The sequence below is a fragment of the Bubalus bubalis genome, chromosome 4 (genome assembly GCF_019923935.1).
Source record: "Bubalus bubalis isolate 160015118507 breed Murrah chromosome 4, NDDB_SH_1, whole genome shotgun sequence".
In the NCBI taxonomy this organism is placed as follows: domain Eukaryota; kingdom Metazoa; phylum Chordata; class Mammalia; order Artiodactyla; family Bovidae; genus Bubalus; species Bubalus bubalis.
The window spans coordinates 92,648,330-92,668,951 of NC_059160.1; the positions used below are offsets into that span (position 1 = coordinate 92,648,330).

The window sequence follows — 20,622 nt, forward strand, 5'->3', positions numbered from 1 at the left end:
CTGGTTGACAGGTTATGAGTGGAATAACACTTCACCTCCTGCCTGTTAGAGTATCAGTCTTATTTTCCCCATCATAGGAAGCTCTGACTTTGTCCTTGTCCAAACACACTTGTCCATACTCCAGTTGTCTTGTTCTGGATCAAAACAGGTATTTTATCAGCGTGGTTGTCTGCATGGAGGTCTTCCTGAAATCAGCTACAGAAGAATAGATTAAGAAAGATTGAGGTCATTCCTGTCCAGTGAGGATGGGAGTCCTAAGACCACACAGGAGTTCAGATTGTCTTTCTCTCTGGAGATGTGGATGATCCAGAGATGTCCTACTGGGAGTTAGGGAGGGAGCTATGCTTGGGACCAGCTCCCCACCACCCCCGAAGGTTCTGACTTACCATTATTGTCTCTGCGCAGGTGTGAGCCGCTCCCAGGGTGGAGTTGTATGTGGTGACCTCTCAGCCACCCGTACCTGTGGCATCAGTTCCTATGGGGTGGGAGCCTGTGGCAGCAGCTGTAAGAAGTGTTGAGTTGGCAGGACTTGAGGAGGCACCCAAGCCCCAGCCCATCTCACCCTCTCCGAGCCTCCCAGCTGGCCTGTCTGCCCAACCCTACCATGTGCAACCCATCATTCTGACTCACCTTCTCTACTGTCCACCTCTCAATTCTTGTGTGGGAGTCCCTTCCTCCCCTCCTTGTCTCCTGCCTGCCTCCAGCTGAGAAAGACTGCTAGGAGGAGTGATCCGTGGATGTAGTCTATTTGAGGATCCTGGGCTCTCTGATCCCACAAAGAGGGCAACACCTAAGTCCCCCTCCCACCTTTCTTTCCCTTGCATTCTTGAATGTTTCTCACTTCCTTTCCCAAATCTTTCCTCCTTGCTAACTGTGCTTAAAATAAAGCCATCTAGTTTCCATCATATGTGTGCATCTTTCTGTCCGTTATTCCAGGCCTGGAATGGGTGGGTGGGATCTCCAGGAAGTGGGGGGTGGGGAGTTGGGGGAGTGGGGGGGCCTGCTGCTCAGGCTGTGCTCTTGTGTGGTCAGGGCTGGGGACCTTGAGGAGGGGCGCTCCGATGGCTCAGAGCTCTCTGAGGTAGTTCTCTAGTGCTAGGAAGTGTCTGACACAATGTTGGCTTATAGCAGGCACTGAGCAATGTTGAGAGAATGAATGAATTCATCTCTGAGGTTTCCGATCGACCACGGGGCACCTCCACATGAATGTTGCACTGATAATTGAAATTCAAGCAGCCTTAAAATATCTCATCATTTTCCCGTCTACAGATGGCCCATTCATCAACTTTCCTTCTTTCTATCAGTTCTTTCTAATATCTCCAGCTTAAAACTCTTTGACACCTATTTTCCCTATCTAACGAGTCACCAAACTACATGAATTGTTTTCTCTGAAGAATGCCACCAGCAACTTCTTTTCTTGCAGTAAATTAGACTAGGAACTCTGAATAAAGTTTTTGTCATTAAAATTCTAGATAATATACTTAAAAAATATTTTAATGCATCATGAGCTAGCAAGAACACATGGGAGATGATCAGAGTTGGATAACAATAACAATAAGCATGACTCCAGGGAAGTATGTGAATGATGAAGCCTGATGGCATGGAAGGGGCATCTGTTGGTGATTGGCATTCAGTGGATGGAAGCCCACTATGGTTAGGGGACAGGACACAAAGCCTAGGCCCATAAAAGGGAAAATAGGACCCAAGGTCCATAATAGGCAACTGGATGATCCTCAGTGAAGGGGGAAGCAGGACAAGAATCCACAAAAAGAGAGGAAAGAAACATGTACGTCTTGACCTTGGCTTTGGTAAAGAAAAGTTTTTCCTGATAACTTTAAACCACAAGTTTGCTCTCATCCAGCTCTGGGCCGCAGTTTACTTTTTTTTTTTTCTTTTGGTGGCAAATACCCACAGTACCGCACTTGAGAACATTGTTTAAAATGAGCCCAGGTTGGTGGTTCTCCCCTGAATCTGGCAAGAGCAAATACAAATCCTTTCTAGAAGAATGCCATTCAAACCCAGGCTTCTAGGAATTCTTCCAGAGAGTGTTACAACAAACGGAAGCTCACAATTAATCAAAAATCATGAAATGTGAACCAAGATGCTATCATAAGTGGGGTGAACAGAAGCATCTCACATCAGCCTAATCCCCAGGAAGATGACTTGTGCGTGTGCTCAGATGCTTCAGTCGTGTCCAACTCTTTGCAACCCTAGGGACTGCAGCCCGCTAGGCTCCTCTGTCCATGGGATTCTCCAGGCAAGAATACTGGAGAGAGGATTGCCATGTCCTCCTCCAGGGGATCTTAATTGACTTTGATAAATTAAGGATGCTTTTTTTTTTAAATCAAGTTGCATGGCTTATAGTATCTTGGTTCTCCGACCAGGGACTGAACCTCAGCCCCACCGGTGGAATCAGAGTCCTAACCACTGAACCACCAGGCAAGTCCCAAGGATGCACAATCAGTTTTAGCTCTAGAACAATCACTAAACAGTGTTTATTATATAAAAAAAAAAAGTGCTAAAACGCCAATAGAATAAATAATCTTGAAATATTTAAAAAATGTTTGATTAAATCAAAAGAAGGCAGGAAACGAACTTTAGAGAACAGAAAAAGCACACCAGACAAATGTGAAACAGACAACAAAATTACTGACTTAAAACCAATCATATCAACGATTACATTAAATGTAAATGTAAAGAACTCAGCTCTCAATAAGAATGAAATGGAGCAGGACCCCATAGTCCTTGCCCCCTCGTGTCCTCTGCCTGCATTTTGTCCATGGAAAAACTTTAGCCAAAGAATAAGTTTAATCAGAGAAATCAGAAAATGCAGAAACAAAGGAAAACAATCAAAGGAGACAACATAATAATAATATAGTCATTAAGCATAATGAGGGACATTTAGTTCCCTCTCAAGGACTGTGGATAATATGCTGAGCCATATCCTATGAACCATCTTATAGATACTGAAACCCTCACCAGGTGGAAGAAGGTAACTGTATGATGACCAGACTGTAGCCATGACATAAGCTGCTGTAATTCCAAGATTTGGCCTCAAGGAAATGAGAACAAATAGACCATGGACCTGAAGATAAACTATACCTAAAACAGTCAAGTTGACACTGGTCAGACCACTGATGACCAACCTCAAGATGACTGTCAGAGCTGACTGTGCTATTTCTGCATGTAACCCTCTCCTTCTGTCTATAAAAGCTCTTGCCCCCTGTCAGTGGTCGGGGGAGTCAGTTTTTGGACAGGTGACCACCTCCCCCACCCCCATCCTGCCTCCTTGCTTGCTGGCATGCAAAATAAAGCAAAGTTTCTTTCCACTAGCCTGGCCTCTTTAATAGTTTTCAAGCATTGAGCAGTCAGACTTGGGTTCGGTAACAAGAAGACAAACAACTCAATCAAAATGGGTAAAAGACTTCAGTTGACACTTTACAAACCTAATACAAAGGTGTATTAAGGTTGAGTAAGTATGTGAGAATCAAGATTGCTGGGAGAAATATCAATAACCTCAGATACACAGATGACACCACCCTTATGGCAGAAAGTGAAGAACTAAAGAGCCTCTTGATGAAAATGAAAGAGGAGAGTGAAAGAGTTGGCTTAAAACTCAATATTCAGAAAACTAAGATCATGGCATCTGGTCCCATCATTTCACGCCAAATAGATGAGGAAACAATGGAAATGGTGAGAGACTTTATTTTTGGGGGGTCCAAAATCACTGCAGGTGGTAACTGCAGCCATGAAATTAAAAGACTCTTGCTCCTTGGAAGAAAAGCTATGACCAACCTAGACAGCATATTACAAAGCAGAGACATTACTTTGCCAACAAAGTTCCATCTAATCAAAGCCATGATTTTTCCAGTAGTCATGTATGGATGTGAGAGTTGGACCATAAAGAAAGCTGAGTGCCAAAGAATTGATGCTTTTGAACTGTGGTGTTGGAGAAGACTCTTGAGAGTCCCTTGGACTGCAAGGAGATCCAACCAGCCAATCCTAAAGGAAATCAGTCCTGAATATTCATTGGAATGGTTGATGCTGAAGCTAAAAGTCCAATACTTTGGCCACCTGATGTGAAGAGCTGACTCATTGGAAAAGACCCTGATGCTGGGAAAGATTGAAGGCAGGAGGAGAAGGGGACGACAGAGGATAAGATGGTTGGATGGCTTCACTGATGAAATGGACATGAGTTTGAGTAGGCTCCGGGAGTTGGTGATGAACAGGGAAGCCTGGCATGCTGCAGTTCATGGGGTCGCAAAGAGTTGGGCATGACTGAGCAACTGAACTGAACTGAAGTATGTGAGAAGCCATTCATCATTATTAGTCATCAGAGAAACCTAAACTAAACCACAATGAGAAAAAGCTTACCCACTAGACTAATCATTTAAAAGACTAATTATTTAAAAGACTGACCTAGTAGCTGGAGTAGCTGGAACTTTCATGGAGGATAAAATGAGATAATCACCTCTGAAAACAGTTTGCCAATTTCTTATAAATTTAAACATACATTTGCCAAATGGCACAGCAATTCCTCTCTTGGGTATTTATCTACAAGAAATGAAAACAGGTCTACACAGAGACTTGTACATGAATTACTTAGGAGCTTGAATCATAATAGCCCCAAAGTAGAAACAATAAAAACATTTTATTAATAGGTAAATGGATAAACAGAGATATATTCATGTAATGATTATCACTCAGCAAGAAAAAAGAATGAACTACTGATTCATGAAATAACATGAATGATTCAAAAACATTATGCTAAGTGAAAATAATCAGAGTGTACGCTGTGTGCTTCTATTCATAGGAAGCTCTCCAACTGGTGATACTAATTTCCATTGCTAGAAATTAGTTCAGTAGTTGTCTTGGATGAGGTGGGAAGATTGCTGCAAAGGGGTGTGAAGGAAACTACTGAGATGCTTGCTGGAATGTCATTTATCTTCATTCAGTGATGGTTGAATGAGGGCAAACATCTATCAAAACTTGTTGAACTGTGTGTATTTTACTGTATGTAAATTATCTCCCAATAAAATAGATAAGCTAATGACTTTAAAACCCATAAGATACTTAGAAATAAATCTAACAAATATGTGAGAGAACTATGCCTAGAGAAATACAAACATTTTACGAAATGTTATAGGAAATGAAAGTTAAAATGCAGACCTAACTAAATGAAGAGATACAGCATTGTTGAGAGAAAAGAAGACATTAATTCTCCTTAAATTGATTTACAGTATCAGTGCCACTACAATTGAATTCCAAACAAGGGTTTATATAAATCTTAACAAGCTGTTTCTTAAATTTATGGTGAAGAGAAAAGTTTGAGAATAGTTAGGCACTGATGTAAAAGAAAGAATGAATATTTGCCCTTTCAGAAAGCTACAGAAATTCAGTGCAGTATCTATACAAGATTAGACAAATTGACCAATGAGACAAAATAGAGAGCCCTTAAATTGATGTGTATTGTATACATACATATATAAAACATATGTATTGCATTATTTATGCTTATGACATACAGTATAATATATTGCATCATATGTATATATGACACACACGTATATAATACATATCAATTTGGGGGCTCTCTGTTTTGTTACATTGGTCAATTTATTCTTGTGTGTATATATGATATAAATATATTAAATAAATATGACATAAATAACATTATATAATATATAAAGCTAAATATACCTTATATCTATATCTATATAGATATATATCTATATATATCTTTGATCCACAGATCAATGGCAGAGAAAGAACTATACATTGGTTATCCACATGGGAAAGAATGAAATTGGATCTCTGACTTCTGTGATACACAAAACCAATTTCAAGCAAATTAAAATTATACATGTCAAACGCAAAACTTTAAAACTCTAAGAAGAAAAAAAATGGAGACTACCTTTCTGATCTTGGTATAGAAAAGGACTTTTAAGCAAGTCACACAGAGTGCTTAATATAAAAGCTTGATAAGTTAGACTACATTAAAATTAAGAACTTTTATTGATAAAAATATGCCGTAAAGAAAGTAAAAAGATGAGCTATAAATTTGAAAGTGCTATTTGTGATACATATAAGTGATAAAATAGTAATATCTAGAAATATAAAGAACATCTTTAATTCAATAGGAATAAGGCAAACAATCCAATAGGAAAAAATGGTCAAAAGAAAGCAAATCCATATGGCTAATAAACATTTAAAGAGCTATTCAACCTCAACAGTAATCATGAAAATTCAAAGCAAGGTCAAAAATAAGATTGATTATACTATTTAATTGTTTTTTAAAAGATATTTATTTATATATTTGACTGTTCTGGGTCTTAGTTGCAGCAAATGGTATCTTTAACTGCTGCATGAAAACTCTTAGTTGCAGGATGTGGGATCTAGTTTCCTGACCAGGGATTGAACCCAGTCCCCTGGCATCGGGAGCATGGAGTCTTAGTCACTGGACCACCAGGGAAGTCTCCATTAAACTGTTGAAAATTAAGACATGTGGAGAATGTATGAATCTTTCATACAATGCTGTCATGCCATGCCTGTTACTCAGCCGTGTCTGACTCTTTGTGACCCCATGAACTGTAGCCCTGAAATAGGAACTCCCCAGGTCAGTAGGTGCCCAATATGCTACTGGAGATCAGTGGAGAAATAACTCCAGAAAGAATGAAGGGATGGAGCCAAAGCAAAAACAATACCCAGCTGTGCATGTGACTGGTGATAGAAGCAAGGTCTGATGCTGTAAAGAGCAATATTGCATAGGAACCTGGAATGTCAGGTCCATGAATCAAGGCAAATTGGAAGTGGTCAAACAAGAGATGGCAAGAGTGAATGTCAACATTCTAGGAATCAGCGAACTGAAATGGACTGGAATGTGTGAATTTAACTCATATGACCATTATATCTACTACTGCAGGCAGGAATTCCTCAGAAGAAATGGAGTAGCCATAATGGTCAACAAAAGAGTCCCAAATGCAGTACTTGGATGCAATCTCAAAAACAACAGAATGATCTCTGTTCGTTTCCAAGGCAAACCATTCAATATCACAGTAATCCGAGTCTATGCCCCAACCAGTAATGCTGAAGAAGCTGAAGTTGAACGATTCTATGAAGACCTACAAGATCTTTTAGAACTAACACCCAAAAAAGATGTCCTTTTCATTATAGGGGACTGGAATGCAAAAGTAGGAAGATAAGAAACACCTGGAGTAACAGGCAAATTTGGCCTTGGAATACAGAATGAAGCAGGGCAAAGACTAATAGAGTTTTGCCAAGAAAATGTACTGGTCATAACAAACACCCTCTTCCAACAACACAAGAGAAGACTCATACATGGACATCACCAGATGGTCAACACCGAAATCAGATTGATTATATTCTTTGCAGCCAAAGATGGAGAAGCTCTATACAGTCAGCAAAAACAAGACCAGGAGCTGACTGTGGCTCAGATCATGAACTCCTTATTGCCAAATTCAGACTTAAATTGAAGAAAGTAGGGAAAACCACTAGACCATACAGGTATGACCTAAATCAAATCCCTTATGATTATACAGTGGAGGTGAGAAATAGATTTAAGGGCCTAGATCTGATAGATGAGTGCCTGATGAACTATGGAATGAGGTTCGTGACATTGTACAGGAGACAGGGATCAAGACCATCCCCATGGAAAAGAAACGCAAAAAAGCAAAATGGCTGTCTGGGGAGGCCTTACAAATAGCTGTGAAAAGAAGAGAAGCGAAAAGCGAAGGAGCAAAGGAAAGATATAAGCATCTGAATGCAGAGTTCCAAAGAATAGCAAGGAGAGATAAGAAAGCCTTCTTCAGCGATCAATGCAAAGAAATAGAGAGAAACAACAGAATGGGAAAGACTAGAGATCTCTTCAAGAAAATTAGAGATACCAAGGGAACATTTCATGCAAAGATGGGCTCGATAAAGGACAGAAATGGTATGGACCTAACAGAAGCAGAAGATATTAAGAAGAGATGGCAAGAATACACAGAAGAACTGTACAAAAAAGATCTTCATGACCCAGATAATCACGATGGTGTGATTACTGACCTAGAGCCAGACATCCTGGAATGTGAAGTCAAGTGGGCCTTGGAGAGCATCACTACGAACAAAGCTAGTGGAGGTGATGGAATTCCAGTGGAGCTATTTCAAATCCTGAAAGATGATGCTGTCAAAGTGCTGCACTCAATATGCCAGCAAATTTGGAAAACTCAGCAGTGGCCACAGGACTGGAAAAGGTCAGTCTTCATTCTAATCCCAAAGAAAGGCAATGCCAAAGAATGCTCAAACTACTGCACAATTGCACTCATCTCACACGCTAGTAAAGTAATGCTCAAAATTCTCCAAGCCAGGCTTCAGCAATACACGAACTGTGAAATTCCTGATGTTCAAGCTGGTTTTAGAAAAGGCAGAGGAACCAGAGATCAAATTGCCAACATCCACTGGATCATGGAAAAAGCAAGAGAGTTCCAGAAAAACATCTCCTTCTGCTTTATTGACTATGCCAAAGCCTTTGACTGTGTGGATCACAATAAACTGTGGAAAATTCTGAAAGAGATGTGAATACCAGACCACCTGATCTGCCTTTTGAAAAATCTATATGCAGGTCAGGAAGCAACCAGTTAGAACTGGACATGGAGCAACAGACTGGTTCCAAATAGGAAAAGGAGTACATCAAGGCTGTATATTGTCACCCTGCTTATTTAACTTAAATGCAGAGTACATCATGAGAAACGCTGGACTGGAAGAAACACAAGCTGGAATCAAGATTGCCGGGAGAAATATCAATAACCTCAGATAGGCAGATGACACCACCCTAATGGCAGAAAGTGAAGAGGAACTAAAAGGCCTCTTGATGAAAGTGGAAGTGGAGAGTGAAAAAGTTGGCTTAAAGCTCAACGTTCAGAAAACGAAGATCATGGCATCTGGTCCCATCACTTCATGGGAAATAGATGGGGAAACAGTGTCAGACTTTATTTTTTTGGGCTCCAAAATCACTGCAGATGGTGACTGCAGGCATGAAATTAAAAGACGCTTACTCCTTGGAAGGAAAGTTATGACCAACCTAGACAGCATATTGAAAAGCAGAGACATTACTTTGCCAACAAAGGTTCGTCTAGTCAAGGCTATGGTTTTTCCTGTGGTCATGTATGGAAGTGAGAGTTGGACTGTGAAGAAGGCTGAGCACCGAAGAATTGATGCTTTTGAACTGTGGTGTTGGAGAAGACTCTTGAGAGTCCCTTGGACTGCAAGGAGATCCAACCAGTCCATTCTAAAGGAGATCAGCCCTGGGATTTCTTTGGAAGGACTGATGCTAAAGCTGAAACTCCAGTACTTTGGCCACCTCATGCAAAGAGTTGACTGATTGGAAAAGACTCTGATGCTGGGAGGGATTGGGGGCAGGAGGAGAAGGGGACGACAGAGGATGAGATAGCTGGATGGCATCACTGACTCGATGGACGTGAGTCTGAGTGAACTCCAGGAGTTGGTGATGGACAGGGAGGCCTGGTGTGCTGCGATTCATGGGGTCGCAAAGAGTTGGACACAACTGAGCAACAACTGAACTGAACTGAACTGTAGCCCACCAGGCTCCTCTGTCCATGGGATTCTCCAGGCAAGAATACTGGAGTGGGTCTCCATGTTTCACTCCAGGCGATCTTCCCAACTCAGGGTTTGAATCTGTGTCTCTTGATTCTCTTGCATCGGAAGGCAGATTCTTTACCACTAGCTCCACCTGGGAAGTCATATAGTGCTGACCAAAGTGTAAATTCTTACTATAACAACTTTGGCAGATAATTTTTGTTTTGTCATGTTGAACATTTGACCATTCTAAGATCCCCAAGTTCCAGTCCTAGATCTTAGATGTGTATCAAAGAGAAATTCTCACATATGTGCATCAGGGGTCATTTAGAAAAATGGTTGTAGAACCAACTTTGTAAAAGGAAAAAATAAAACAGAACAACATAGAAATGTAGTATATTCGCTCAAGAGAATACTATGAATGCTAGGGGAGGAATCCTAGCTATATAATGTTAAAAGACAACAACAAAAAAAGCAAGCACTGTGTAACTGATACCCTTTTTATTAAAAAACAAACAAGAAAACCTTACAGATATATTTTTAGAAATATGTAATGTATGTGATAAAACTTAAAAAAAAAAAGCAAGGGGATGTTGACACAAATTCAAGGAAGTGGTTACCTCCAGAGTGAGAGGGAGAGGACAGAATGGGTTCTTGTGGCAGTAAGGTAGTTCATGGATATTTCATTTTCATTACATTATTTAACAAATAATGAGGTTAATATGCTGTTTATAAGAAATGAAACCTAAACATAAGGCTTGGTGAAAAAACTAAAACGTATGAAAACCTGAACACAAGCCCTTACTGAAAACCTAGGTCCATAAATTGAAAGTGAAACATTAAAGTGATCAATTAGAGGATCAGAGGGCACTTTATAGTAGAAGTAATGTTTCATAAAATTTATTTCAGTTCATGTGTGTGGATATGTGTATAGGTACTGATCTATGATATAAAATATATTTTTAAAAAATTTATTTAATTTTTATTTATTTAACTGGCTGTGTTGGGTTTTAGTTACAGCACATGAGATCATCGCTGAGTCATGTGGGGTCTTTGGTTGTGGTGCGTGGGCTCCAGAGCCTGTGGGCTCAGTAATTGTAGCACTTGGGTTTAGTTGCTCCCTTGGCATGTGAGATCTTAGCTCCCTGACCAGGAATAGAATCTGTCTTCCTTGCATTGCAACACAGATTCTTAACCACTGGACCACCAAGGAAGTCCCTAAAATGTATTTCTTATAACTTGAGCTATGGCTACAAAAAAATTTGACAGCCAGTACCCTAAAGAAGCTCTTGCCAAAGTACACTAGCAAATACAAACCCCAAAGTTCATAGTGGCATTGTTTGCTATGACCAAAAAAAAAAAAAAAAAAAAGCACACATGTGTATACCCCTAGAAGCAATAATCACACTGGGATACTCTACAGCATTGCAACACAAACTAAGCTACACACATCAGAATGGTTGAATCTCACAATTAGCATGTTGAGGAGGGAGAAGCAAGTCATAGAAGCCTGCATGTGATTCTATTTATAGAAGTCTTGCTGCTACTGCTAAGTCACTTCAGTTGTGTCTGACTCTGTGTGACCCCAGAGACGGCAACCCACCAGGCTTCACCGTCCCTGGGATTCTCCAGGCAAGAACACTGGAGTGGGTTGCCATTTCCTTCTCCAATGCATGAAAGTGAAAAGTGAAAGTGAAGTCGCTCAGTTGTGTCTGACTCTAGCGACCCCATGGATTGCAGCCTACTAGGCTCCTTTGTCCATGGGATTTTCCAGGCAAGAGTACTGGAGTGGGGTGCCATTGCCTTCTCCATATAGAAGTCTTAAAGGAAGGCAAAACTAAAACAGTTGCTTAGGGATTCATACACATATGATACAACAATAAAGAAAACGCAAGGGGGTGCTCAACGCAGAAGCCCAAGATAGTGGTCACCTTGGAGACTGAATGGGGTCAGAGGGAGAGGACGCTGTAAGCAGGAAGGGTCCATCCCACAGCGGGCTTTGGAGGTACTGGTGGGCACACAAGGGCTTGTTTTATTATGTCGCTATTTAAATCATTAAATGCATGTTATATATACTCTTGCATGTATGAGAAATTTATCAAACAAAAGAAAATGCCGATCAACTTGTGTTCTCTGGTCCCTGTTACTCCTTCAGTTTGGAGTCCTGTCTTTCCCCAGATTTCCTACCTACTAGTGGAAATGGACTCCCAGCCGTAGTCTCTCTCCCTCCTGTCTTCTGCATTGCTACCAGACAGGCCTTCCCACACTGCATCGTACGTACACCAGGCTGCTGGCCTCTTCAAGCACCTTCTGTGGCTCCCCATGGCCCACTCCCAAAGCCCAGACTCCCCAGCTCCACAGGTTTCCCCCACCTGAAGTCATTTTCCTTCCCCTACCCTGCTTCCTCCTCCTCCTCTTATTCTTTGCAGGTCCTTTCCAGCTTAGAGACTATCATGTTCCCCTCTGGGCTCACAGGACGGCCCCTTCCACCACTCCCCCCAAAAAGAACTCTGCAAATGTAACAAGATGAGGTCACAGAGCCCCCAGGAAGAAGAGGCTTTGTCCCTCAGAGCTGAACATTCTAGGAGCTCTCTGGGCTAGAGCTGAGTTTCAGGGCCCACGGGAGGCTTGGAGGAGAAAACAGCTCTGCTCATCATGGTGAGACTTGTCTGTACGGCTCATTAGTTCACACAGGAGGAGGAGTCTTGAACTCCACCCAGATCTGTTGGACCCTGCCAGGCACAAGCTTGCCTGCTGTGTCTTCAGCTTTTGGGAATGAGAGCGGGTGCAGGCAGTAAGAATAGGGCAGAGATTGGTCGGAGATGAAGTTTCACAGTCTCTTTTCATCCATTCCCCACACCCTATCTATCAATACCTTGGAAGGAAATTTGCACTGGGCTGGAGTGAACAGTTCCTATTCTCTGTGTTGAAGGGCCTGTTGACTTTATCTGTTCCTTGGGGAGCAGAGCAAAGTGTGTGGACTTAAGATGCAGCCAGGCTCAGCCATTGACTGGCAGGGTTGGTCATATCCCTCAGGGTCCCTACTTCTTGCACGGTGGCTGAGCATCAGCTTGCCCGAGGGAGGATACTAGAGACAAGAACATCTCCCTGGCCTACCTCACAGGTGGTCCTGAGCCCCAGGCAGATGGTGGAGGGAAAATACTGGAGAGTGTAAGGCACTGTGAAAGCATTGGTCACCGTACCCAACTGGTTAGATGTTGGCATGTACAGACAGGATGCAGGAAGGGTAAAGGCCCACTGATTTTGTCCCTTGTCATCCCATAATGTTGTCCCAGAGTGGCCTTGGGTTTGGGGAAGTAGCTGGAAACTGGGTCTTTTGTCACTGATTAATAACCTTCATCAAATTAGGAAAGTTTCTTCATATTCTTAGATTTGAAAAAGTATTTTTGAAATTCAGGAATGTTGAATTTTTTTAACTGCCTTTTGTATTCGTTTAGATGAGCCTGTGTAGTGAAGGACGAGAACTGATGTCCTAGGGTCAGCTACCCTGATTCCTGGGGTCAGCTCTGTGTGGTCTCAGTCCAAAGACTCAACAGACTGCGGCGCTGTTACCCTTTGTGGCTGAGTCCACACTACCTCTGGCATCCACAGACCTGGTGGCCCATGTGCCATGGTGCCAGCCACGTGCCCTTCCTTCTCTCAACCACCTCTGGGGATAGAAAGGATGACCATGCCCATCTTATAGATGGAGCAGCAGAGGCTCAGAGGAGTCAAATGACCCACCCATGATAGCAAGTGGGTGGGTGGGTGCTGGAACGGTCTTGCTGGTCTCCAGTGAGTGCACCTGCTGCTTCCTCATCTTCTTGATCTACCCCCAACCCCACTTGGCTGTCCCCACCTCACAGTGCGAGGAGATAAAGGCAACAGTGCAGAAACACATGCAGGACCTGCGACACAGTAAGGAGGAGCTAAACAGGCTGAACCAGGCCATCCAGCGGCTGACAGTGGAGGTGGACGGCACCAAGAGCCAGGTGAGGGGCGGGCGTTGGGGTAGCTGAGTGGTGATGTTGGTGATGCATCCTAGACTAGACTAGACAGACGCCCCTCATCCTTTGGATAGAGTTTCTCTTTGTGAATGTCTGAGCAAAGAGGAGTGTGTTTATGTGTGTATATACCATACTTGCATTTGCCCAGGACTTTGAGTTTTTTTTAATGTGGATAAGTAATTAACATGTAGGTAAAAATCTATGTATATGGATGCTTGTTTTTATATCATTTTTTTATGTATATATATTTTTAAGTCTGTATGTTTTGTGATTGTCCTACAGTGTGAAATTTGAGCCCATCTTCAGAAATGTCAAGATCTTACCTAGAAATTCAGTATCATGGATTCCCTCTAAAAACATGCAGATCTGGCAATATTAAACTGGTCTCACACAGTAACATCTGGTGAGAGAAGAGAGGCCTCTATCTTCTCTTTCATCTTCACATGAGGGTCATGCTCCTGCAGTGTGCCGCAGACTCCACCACTCCAAACTGCATCCTTTGACACTGAGGCAGAGGGATCTTTGCCATTTATCCTCACCTTGGCTAGTACTCTTGTCATGCTTGTCAAAGAGATACAGCTAGGCTCTGGATCTAGCTCTCTATCTAAGGTGAAGAAATGAAAGACTGAAAACAGGAAAGACATGCTTGTGATTTCAGGAAAATTAGAGTGTGTATATTTCTTTGTGGAGCTGGGTACTATCCATATACACTTTATATTTGGCCTTTATTCCGTCTCCCCTCCCTCCCTGCCACCCCGCTGTGCCCAGTCTTAGTTACAGCATCCTAGTTCCCTGATCAGGGATGGAACCAGGCCCTGGGCATTGGGAGTGCAGTCTTCACCACTGAACCATCAGGAAAGTCGCTGGCCTATACTTTTTGATGTCTCCAGCCAGGCTCTGTAGGCATTTGTGTTTCTCAGGCTTTAGGCTCCGGAAAGAGAAGGTTCCCACATGAATGCCCTCTTTCTCCCCACCTCTCTCCCTCTCACCTGCTCCTCTTTCCTCTCAGCCACCCTCTGGGTCAAGCTCCTGCCCTGGCCCATGCTCCACCCCACAAAGGGAAGAGGTTCTGCTTCCAGTCAGTTCTTGTTTTCTGCAGAGACAAGTGTCTCAGGCTCTGCAGGATATTCGTGGGGGTTCTCCCTTCTCCAGGAACCCCTGACTTTGAGGAGGGGACAAACCGTTCAGGCTCCAAGGGTGACAGAGTGGTGGCTGGGTGGGCCCATTGTTGGCAGTCTCCCGGCAGCCTCAGCGGCTCTGATTCCCCGACTGGTTCCCTAAGCAGCAAGTATGCCTCACCAAGGCAGGCCTTTATTATCAATATTTTTTTTCTCTAGAGACTACAAATTCCAGTCTGTTGTGAGGAAAGGATACTTTTCCTGTTCATTTCCCTGATGAAACAATAACCCCAGAATGACATGCTAAAATGTATCTGCTGCTTCCCAGACCCTAGCTCCTTTTGGAAGTATGACTATACTAGATGTGGGCTTCCCAGGTGGGCTAGAGCTAAAGAACCAGTCTGCCAAGGTGGGAGCTGCGGAAGACACGGGTTCAACTCCTGGGTTGGGGAGACCCCCTGGAGGAGGGCGGGGCAACCCACTCCAGTATTCTTGCCTGGAGAATCCCATGGACAGAGGAGCCTGGTGGGCTACAGTCCATAGGATCACAAAGAGTTGGACGTGACTGAAGCGACTTAGCAGGCACACCCACATACTAGATGCAAAAGGCTCTCAGTCACCTAAGATGGCTGGTCCCCAACAACCTCCACCCTGGGAGTGGGGCAGACACACAAACACAGATTTCAGAGCAGGCACACTCATTCCTCTTAGCGATCTCTAACTTCTCTTCGGCCCTCCGGCTATGGAGAAAGGTCTGGACCCTTGAGTGGGGAGGGGCTGAGGATGTCCTCGTCTGTGGTCTTCCCTTTGCCCCCAGGCCTGTGAACCAGAGAGAGGCAAGGACCCAGCCGCTCTGCAGGAGGAAAGGGCCTCAGGAAGCGCCAAGGGCAAGCTGGTCTGGCTGGAAGCTGCCCTGCAGAAGGCCAAGCAGGACATGGTGCGGCAGCTGCGTGAGTACCAGGAGCTCATGATCGTCAAGCTGGGCCTGGAGCTCGAGATCGCCATCTACAGGAAGCTGCTGGAGGGTGAGGAGAGCAGGTGAGGGCTAGGCGGTGCTTCAGATGTGGTCAAGGAGAGGAGTAGAGAAGCTTAAGGGAGGATACCGCCTGGGTCCTCGCCAGCTGGGGTTGGGGATAAGGTGAGGAGAGGTGAGCTGGGTATCTAGGGATCTCTTCTCCTGGAGTCAGTTTTTTTCCCTCCATCTCACAGACCTTTAGACCAAGGGTCCCAGCTAACAAGTAATTTTAGCACCTGTGATGAATAACTCTTTCACTCTCAGGATCAGAAAGCAGGAGCCAGTTTGTCTTGAGACAACTGCAAGGACCAAGGCCCAGCCAGGGGGAGTAAGATCCCTGGTGTGGGTGCCTTCAACTCTGCTCCTCTCTCCTCCAGGCCTGGGGGAGGCAGGGTTTATGGCAAGAGGTAGGGCCTGGCTTTTAACATTAGGCAGGTAGAGACCCAAGGGCTTCCAGCTCCAGCTGGGCCCACTAGGCTGAGGGGAAGGAAAGGGAACCCATCGTGCAGCAGACAAGCTGCATGTATTGTCTCCTTTAAACTCCTGGGAGGGAGGTTCTATTATCCCCATTTTACAGATGAGGAAACTGAGTCTCAGAGAGTAAAAGACCACCTTAGGGACCTACCAGTAGAAACAGACTGGGTGAGGCTTGAACAATATTCTCCAGACAACTGACCTATCTCCTCTGGGATCTGCCTTCAAAATGCCCCCATCCTGGGGTCTAATTTCAAGATAAGTTTAGGCTAAAGACAGTGTAAATCTTCTGCCTTCTCCCTTCTCTAAGAATTCTTCAGTAAAAGAATTATTTGAATTTAAGACAGGAAGGGTTGAGTGTAAAGGTCCAGAAGGAGTCTTTACTCAAAAGGGCTGAGTGGATCTGAGAGACCCAAGTAGCTTTCAGAAGGGAAGGATTTCTGCCTGTCTGGAGAGGGCCAGAAGTGCTTTGTTTTGAAGAATGGTGAGTATTCTGCCTGGTAGATGGGTTCACTCACCTGCTCCCTCCTTCTCCCTGCAGGCTTGATCTGGGATTTGGGGCAGGAAATATCAGTAAGTAAATAAGAGAGTAACCTGGGGTGGGAGGGGCCACATGTCATCCCCTCCCTACCCTGGGCATGTATCCTCTCTGGGAAGGAGTAGGGAGCCTCTTCCCCTGTGTGTCTCCCCTTTGTGAGAGCTGTTTTTTCTCTTGGGGGTGGTTAATTGGTGTTTGTGTGTATTGGGAAAGGGGGTTCTGTGGTCTGCTCTTTGGTGGGGGATCTGTAGATGTGTCCTGGGGTGTGGGAGGAAGGTCTGTGGGTTTATCCCCGTGGAAGAGACTGTTTTATTCTCACGTGGGGGAGAATCTGGGGCTGACTCCAGGGAGGGGACATTCCCGAGTTTGTTTCTTAGGGGATGGGGTCTGTGTATCTGTCACTTTGAGGAGTTTGCACGTCTGTCATCTGGTAGGAGGAGGTGTCTGCACATCTGTATATCTGTATGTCTGTATGTCTGTCTTCTGGGGCGGAAAGGGCAGGGTTTTTTCCTCCAACAGCCTCTCTCCGCTCAGCCCTGGGAAGTGCTCCCACCGGCCTGCCGGGCTCAGCCTCGGGCCCTGAGGCACTGCGGCCGCCCAGAGCGGGTCCCAGCGCCGTGGAGACGAGCGCCCCTGGCGGCGTCTGTGCGCTCTGCGGCTCCCCCGGCTGTGTCGGGGGTTTACGCTGCAGCGGCTCACGCAGATGCTGAATCCTTCCTGCCCTACTCCAGAGAAGTCAAGGAACCCTAGCTTCCTCCCCAGTGACTTGGACCTGTGTCTCAGATGCCCGCTCCCACGGTTCCGACCCTCGTCTTACCTCTCCCTCTTGTCCCCCACCCTAGGTTATAAAGTCTTTGAATGTAGTTTACTGGACCATGGTAGACCCATCCCCAGTGTGGGGATAGGCTGGATGCTGTGCCACTGGGAAGCATGGTATTTGTTTTCCCTGGATCCAGCACCCCTCCCCTCTGAACTGCCCCATCCCCTTCTTTTCCTGGGACTCCTCCTCTGCAATAAAAAGTTATGTAGCAGTTGGAGCCTTCCTGCTGTTTGTGCCTAGATTCTTCAGGCTCTCTATCCCCAGAGCAAAGACAAAAGCTGGCTGGATTTGGGGGAGGGAAAAGAAAAGGGGAGACATTACCAGGAAGCAACCCCACTTTGGGTGTGTGGGTCCATATGACTTCAGTTGATGGTGATATCAGAGGACCAGGATCTTAAGGGTTAGGGATATTCTGTGTGGTGTGTGTGTGTGTGCGTGTGTGTGTGTGTGTGTGTGTGGGCTCCTGGAGCTACCAGGAAAACCCAGTGAAAGGGAAAGAAGGGGTTGATTCATGCATGATGGTGGACTGATTCCCAGCCTGGGGTCCACAGGCAGCTAATCTTGCCAGAGCTGCTGAGAACTGCATTCATTGATCCACTCACTCTATAAGTGCCGAATGGCCACTGACGATCAGGCATAGTGCTTGGTGGGCAAGGCACTCTAGTCCTGGGCAATGGTCTGGTGGTGGTGGGTGGGGGGCAGGCCTTAAACAGGAAATGGAGCAGAAAAAATACAGTGATGGGATTGAAGGTGAGCCTCACTCTACCGCCCTGGTGCGAGCACTTGAAGACAGGCCCGGGGGAAAATGACCCTGGCAGATTAGGGCTGGAGGACATGGACACAGTTGGGTGGTCCAGGCTTTAAATGAACAAATCATCTGACCGTGGGATGGGAACAACATACCACAGAGGAGGAAAACATGAGCTTTGGAATCAGAAGTTCCAGTTTGGCTACTTCCAGGTCTCTGGTGTAGTTTGATTTGCATTTTCACAAGGCACCTTTGGGAGAGGGTGCAGAAGGTAGGCCAGTTTGTTGTGGTGGGGTGACCTGAGAAAGGCTGGGTTTCTGGGTTCTTTCCTTGCCACACAGGCCTGAGAGAAGCCTCCATTCAGGGAGCTCACATTCTTTTCTGTTGCACAAAGGATTACATCACCAACCTATCTGGCGGACAGTGGTCCCTGCTTTCTATTTCCCTGGGTGGAGCTAAGGTGAGTCACTGGCCAGAGGCCCCAGGTTTACCTTTTAAGGTTTGCTAGTGCCAAAGTGTCTGCTGTGTTTTCTGGGTTCCTGCCCAGAGAACAGGTACCCAAAATGCCTACCTCCTGGATAAACAGAGTAGTCTCATGCAAGAGGAATGGGACCAGAACTTGGCTGGCAGCCTGCCATCCACCTGAGGGACAGGGAACAGGGCCCCACTGGACTGATGCATCAGCCTCCTTGATCCTTTCTGACCGACACCAATGGTATAAACCTTTTGACCAACACCTTTTTCAGGTGGATTTTGTGTTCCCTGCATTTTGCTAGGAGGTGATGAGATTCTCTGATATTCAAAGTCAGGTTTTTCCACCTTCTGCCCTGCTGATCATGTCAATGAAGGAAGATTACGGGAAGTACAGAAGGAAGAGCTTTGCCCCTCCCTGCACCCCCCACCCACCCACCCCATGCGCCCTAGGAGCTGTAGGCAGGATTGATGGTGAGCATCCTGCAACCATTATCACTGAGGACTGGTTGCAGACCACAGGTTTTCTTTCCAAATCCCAAGCCTGATGTCAGGCTAGAGACGCCAAGGGCCATGGGGTCAGATTTTAGTCACTTGTTGGGCCCAGGCCAATGCTTGTGGTCTGGGGACCTATTTTCTGAGTGGCTTTCCTGGCCACAGGCCACATTCCAGTCTGGGGCATTTATGGAGAGTCAGTCCTCATCTATTTACAAAGCTTTGTGAGTCGAGTGACTTCTGAAGGGAGGAGGTGTCACCAGTTGCTTCTCATCGAAAGAGATCCTGAGGGGTCAGCCCCCATCTGCCCCCACCCCTGACTCACACTTGATAGCAGCACTTGGAGTGTTGCATGCAACTTCATAGCATCCCTTGAGGACCGTGACCTACCTCATCCATCCATCTCCAGAGTCTGCCATGTAGTAGATACGCATGGGCTGAAGCCCTGTGGTCCTGTGTGGCCCACTCTGTCCTTGGATAAATCGGGCCCTGTTCTCCCACTATTAACCCTAGGGACCTCCTTGGGAGTCTCCTGATGCATCTAAATGCAGCCCTTCCTGATGTGATTCTAGCTACAGTATATCAACCAGTCCAGCTTGGAATAAGAAGCAAGGGCCCAGATTCTCTTTCCAGTCTTGCTTTTACTGCTCTCCGTACACCTAATGAAGATTCATTTATCCCTTGTATTTTTCCTCCCTAATGAATCTCTCTACTGTTGATCTGTAAAATAAGAATAGTACCTAACACAGGGAGGTTTCAGAATTAAATATATTACTATATGTAAAGAGCTGAAAACATAGTAGGCATTCTATGAATATAATCAATATTTCACTTACTGGAGTTCTTGGGGAAAGTTTTGAGTACCTTTGAAGAAGGCTGTCCAACTTCAAGAAATCCAGCTGGTCTCCCTCTGCCCTGGCTGGAGCTGCAGTAATTACAGGGCAAGAGGGGTAGGAAGAGGAGCCCAAGTTAGAGCTAGGGTTCCCCAGTCAGAGGGTACCTCCCCAGCATGACCCCCAGCAGCACCTGCCTATCACCACTCTCGCCATAGTGCGGAGTCCAGTTCTTCATATGTGACCCCGTCTCACCCAAACCAGTCCACCTGTTCACTCACACTGCAGTCATACCCTCGTGCATCCACAAATGTCCTCTCTGCAGCACATATACACAGGTATACACATATTCACACACGTACATCTTTCCACACAGATGCCCAGACATGTACATGTACCTGGATGCGATCATTCTGCTCCACTCACAGACAGAAAGCTACAGACAGTGAGCTGTGAGGGATGAAGCACAGTGTATGGCACCACGGCTCCCTACTTCCCTCCAGCTCCTT

General features: G+C 45.2%; 1 protein-coding gene and 1 long non-coding RNA gene across 2 annotated transcripts; one reads left to right on the top strand and one right to left on the bottom strand.

Moving 5' to 3' along the window:
• Positions 1 to 69: 69 nt before the first annotated feature.
• On the bottom strand, positions 70 to 12,083 carry LOC123465692. Its single transcript, XR_006640964.1, has 3 exons — positions 11,991 to 12,083; positions 387 to 502; positions 70 to 195 (listed from the first exon to the last, which is right to left on the bottom strand). It is a non-coding gene; the product is annotated as an uncharacterized LOC123465692 (long non-coding RNA).
• A 93-nt stretch (positions 12,084 to 12,176) lies between these two features.
• LOC102408861 (keratin, type II cuticular Hb1) lies at positions 12,177 to 17,777 on the top strand. The gene is made up of 5 exons (XM_045165479.1): positions 12,177 to 12,252; positions 13,461 to 13,586; positions 15,537 to 15,757; positions 16,750 to 16,781; positions 17,266 to 17,777. The coding sequence occupies exons 1-5, from the start codon at positions 12,250 to 12,252 to the stop codon at positions 17,454 to 17,456; spliced, it is 573 nt and encodes a 190-aa protein (XP_045021414.1). The 5' UTR covers positions 12,177 to 12,249; the 3' UTR covers positions 17,457 to 17,777.
• Positions 17,778 to 20,622: the final 2,845 nt, after the last annotated feature.

Bases quoted from the DNA above. Each gene is read 5' to 3' on its own strand.
- LOC102408861 (XM_045165479.1), top strand. The intron at 15,758-16,749 runs GTGAGGGCTAGG...TTCTCCCTGCAG, and splicing joins CTGGAGGGTGAGGAGAGCAG to GCTTGATCTGGGATTTGGGG. The intron at 16,782-17,265 runs GTAAGTAAATAA...TTCCTCCAACAG, and splicing joins ATTTGGGGCAGGAAATATCA to CCTCTCTCCGCTCAGCCCTG.